Source organism: Lotus japonicus, chromosome 3 (genome assembly GCF_012489685.1).
Source record: "Lotus japonicus ecotype B-129 chromosome 3, LjGifu_v1.2".
Taxonomy (NCBI): Eukaryota; Viridiplantae; Streptophyta; class Magnoliopsida; order Fabales; family Fabaceae; genus Lotus; species Lotus japonicus.
The window spans coordinates 31,483,736-31,487,918 of record NC_080043.1 but is presented as its reverse complement, the minus strand read 5'-3'; the positions used below and the strand labels follow the sequence as shown (position 1 = coordinate 31,487,918).

General features: G+C 36.7%; 1 protein-coding gene across 1 annotated transcript; it reads right to left on the bottom strand.

Moving 5' to 3' along the window:
* Positions 1-1,884: 1,884 nt before the first annotated feature.
* LOC130749296 (aquaporin PIP1-2-like) lies at positions 1,885-3,908 on the bottom strand. The gene is made up of 4 exons (XM_057602633.1): positions 3,465-3,908; positions 2,832-3,127; positions 2,491-2,631; positions 1,885-2,171 (listed from the first exon to the last, which is right to left on the bottom strand). The coding sequence occupies exons 1-4, from the start codon at positions 3,808-3,810 to the stop codon at positions 2,079-2,081; spliced, it is 876 nt and encodes a 291-aa protein (XP_057458616.1). The 5' UTR covers positions 3,811-3,908; the 3' UTR covers positions 1,885-2,078.
* Between the last annotated feature and the right edge of the window lie 275 nt (positions 3,909-4,183).

Sequence of the window (4,183 nt, the reverse complement as noted above, 5' to 3'; positions counted from 1 at the left end):
GTCAAGTTGAGCTGAGTTCTGGCGGGTAACCGCGGATGCGGGTTAAATTGCCATTCCTCGAGTGCAAGCCTGCAAACCTTCAAGCCCCCACCCTCTCGCACCGCAAGCTTAGCTAGCATCCGCCGCCATATTATGCTCCCGGGGGATATGAGTGAGAGTCACTTGTCAAGGCCTAGCTAACATCTCTTTGAGGGATAGCAGGTCCTCTATATGCCAAAAATTCTGCACACTCACATTGTTGGTGAGGACTTCTCCGGTCTCCAACCAATCCACATTGCATGCAATTAACTTGCCTAAACCTGAGACGCACACAAATATGAAACTCGTAGCAAAAACTCGAAGCAAGGCCAAGAAAGCGCCACCAAAACTTTAGTGTTGTTTGATTGCCCCATATGGCATTAATCTAATTATCTTGGACAAAATATAAAAAGAATGGTCTAACCTTAATTAATACCCCTAATAACTAAAAGTGATAGAACGCAACTAAACTTAGGTCTTGCCTGGAAGAGCTTATTTGATTTTATCAAATAGCATAAGCGCTTAATGTTTGTGAAAATTAAACTTATGTAAATATAAGTTGTTTTCAGCTTATTTTCATAAATTATTTATATTAATTTGTGAAAAAAGAATTTATAAATGTTCGTATAATTTATTATCAACTTATTTCAAACAGTTTCTCAAATTGGTTTATCAATAATCTCTTATATAATAAATGTGTGTTTATTTTAATAAGTGCTTAATAAAACTGTCTACTCGAACGCACATTTAATTTAATTAGTTGGCTGTGTATCATTATGAATATTTATGCTATTGGTATGTTAGAAGATTGATAGATATGTTGCAGCTGGTTTCATAATCTATGAAAGTCTCCTCTGTCGAAAGAATAACTGATCAATGCACTAAGTAATCAATGGACTCATTATCCAACTATTTCACGGATCAATGAATACACACTACTAAAAAATACGCAATTAGTAGTTTGAACTTTGAAGTGTACACCAGATTCCCTCCCTGAAAATATGAGTATGAAGAGTCAATAATGAAGATCGACTTATGAATTGAGATTTGAGAGTAGTAGGATCAACTTTTTGTGCCACGGTTGCTTGCCTCTTGTTTGCTTCACATTTTGATTAATTTCGACTTGTTAGAGTTTAGGTCAAAAAAGTGTGATGAGCGATGGTTGAATTTTGCTAAGTGTGGAAGTATGTGTGTTAAGTGCGATTTAGTAACTTGTGGTTCAAATATATCAAATTTCAATATTCAACTCGGTTAAGATTCAGTTATTAGGAGTTTAAAGCTCGGAGAAACACGTGTAGAGGCTGGAAGCAATCAAAGGACACTTGTAATGGCACCAGCGTTTGACTGTTAGGAAACAGTTAATCTTGTAGGTCTATAAATAGAAGGTTTATCATTGTAATCGGGGTTCACGATTCATTTCACTCAAATTACTTTTAAAAGCTTTCAGTCGAACACAATGACTACAAGCAATTCTAAAGGAAAAGAGTATGAATCTTGCGAAACTCTTGTGTTTTTCATTTACTCTTATATCTAAATAAAGCTTGCAGCTTCTATTTTTAGTTCATTCATATTTTCAATTTATCTTTTCACACAAGTTTGTTTTCAGTTTTAAATTCGATTTCCATTTAATTCGTTTTAACATCAAACATTTTCATTAAAGAGCTCAAGAGGACTCGAATCCAGTCCTCAGATTGATCATTGGATTCTCTTATTTGTTTACCAAATTTTGGTGTAAACACCTCTATGTCAAAGAGCATAAATACAAGTTGGTTAGATGCTTTCAAATTTAGAAGAAATTTGAGGTATTCTTCGTATCTCAGACTTAAGCAAAAATACGCAATTAAACTCACAATACCTGCTTTGAGATATATTAATACATGCAATATAAATTGCATGTGTGCACATATATAAATGAGCTTTGAACGGATAATTATTACATATAAATTAGTAAGACATGTAGGTGATCTATATATATATATATTGGATGAGATGTGTTTGTAATCCTGTCTCGGATTCATCCAGTTATTATTTTTAAGTCATGTTTAAACTTCAATGTTGCATCACTTTGACTTGAAGGGAATGGCCCTGATCACTATCTGATGATACAGAGCTGCAAGTGCTGCCCCAATGAATGGCCCTACCCAAAATATCCACTGCACCAAAATGATATGTAGTTTGAGAAATTTTAACCATTTTTACCTTGCAACAATCAATTGCTATCTGCTACAAGTGCTAATGATAAACTAGAGACATAGTCAAAATGAACTTAAGAAAAAGTAAAGTAAAAGAAAATTCTGAAAAGTAAGGATCAATAAAGAAGTCCATGTTTGGAAACTCGTTCGAAAAGCACGGAAAAGGCAAAATCATGTTGGATAGAATTAATGCTCTTAGCTTTAGTTGTTGTTCACTATGATTTTCACTTCATCGTGATTTTCGAACGAGTTTCTAAACAGGACATGCATGAAAACTCACATGGTCATCCCACGCTTGGTCCTTGTTGAAAATAAGGGCTGCACCTAGACTTCTGGCAGGGTTGATACCAGTTCCAGTGATGGGAATTGTAGCCAAATGCACCAGAAACACAGCAAAACCAATGGGTAGTGGTGCCAAAATCTGACTCATTCAGTTCAATGATTATTATAATCAGAATCATTACCAACTTACAATCATTATAAAAATTATCATAATCAGATTAAATGAGAACACAAGTTCGAACTCGAGAAAATTAATCATCTGTTAGCAGAAAATGCCACATGAAAGACAAGAAAAAAGATTCAATGACAAGATACATATAAGGGAAGATTTTTGCTTACAGGAATGTGCGAGTCTCGTGCGTTTCGCTTGGCATCAGTAGCAGAGAACACAGTGTAAACAAGCACAAATGTGCCAACAATCTCTGCTCCAAGGCCATCACCTATGGAATATCCTTTACTCAGAGTGTTTACACCACCACCAAGCCTCTCATATTGGTGTGGTTGGAACCCTTTCACCACACCCGCGCCACATATAGCTGCCAAGCACTGCATAATTATGTAAAACACTGCTCTGGTCAAAGATAGCTTGCGTGCCAAGAACAGCCCAAATGTCACTGCTGGGTTTATGTGACCCCCTGGATCACCAAAAACACACAAGCCTTATTAGGCAACAATCAAGCTTTTAATTTTAAAGCACTGATCCATCAATTTGTCAGAATAACACTCAGTTTGATTCTTATCTAAAATATATGGTTCACCCAAATAATAATTTCAGAATAGCGCTTAGCTTCTTTCTTCTTTAAAATCTATGTTCCTTCCACCAAAGCAGTACTGTGTGTTACTCTAAAACTATGATTGTGGTGGAGTTTAAATTTTAAATAAAAATGAAGTTGAGTGTTATTCTAACAAACCTCCTGAATGTGTTTCACTCTTAATTTTAAAATTTGAATATTGTATATGAATATTTTTTACCTGAGATGCCAGCAGTGCAATAGACAAGAGCAAAGATCATTCCACCAAATGACCAAGCTATGCCTTGGACACCAACAGTGGAACACTTGCTCTTGGATTTAGCCACACCCATCACAGTTAACACGGTGATGTAAAGAAACAAGAACGTGGCGACGAACTCTGCTATGCCGGCTCTGTAGAAGGACCATGATGACAGCTCGCCGGGCTCGAAGAAAGGTGCTGAGGGAGGCTCTTTGTAGTCTCTGCTACTGGTATCTTGATCTTGAGACTGAGCAGCGGTTCCTATTGGGTTCCTCTCTGTGTACCTGTTGGCTCCTACTCTTACATCTTCATCTTTTCCTTCCATTTTGTGTGCACTCTTGCAATGTGAGGAGGATGTGAATTAGAGGCAGTGTAGTTAATGCAGTCAGTCACAAATGATGGAGTGGGGAAAGAGTATTTGTACTTTGTAGAGTGAGTTTTGGACAAAGGTTTGGGGACTTTGTAGGTGGGATTGTACATGTTGCGGTGAGTGACTTGTAAGTAAATGATACAAGTGTGATGAGGTAGTGCATTATCGTGACATACCACCGACCAATGACAATAGGTGGCTGGCTATATAGAAATTTGGTTTCTTGGCTTGCGGTCAATGTGGGAAAGCGCACTCTTGATTCTTCCTTTTTTTTTTATTATTATAAGCAAAGTTGATTCTTCCTTTTTGATTTCTCATTTGGAGAAGA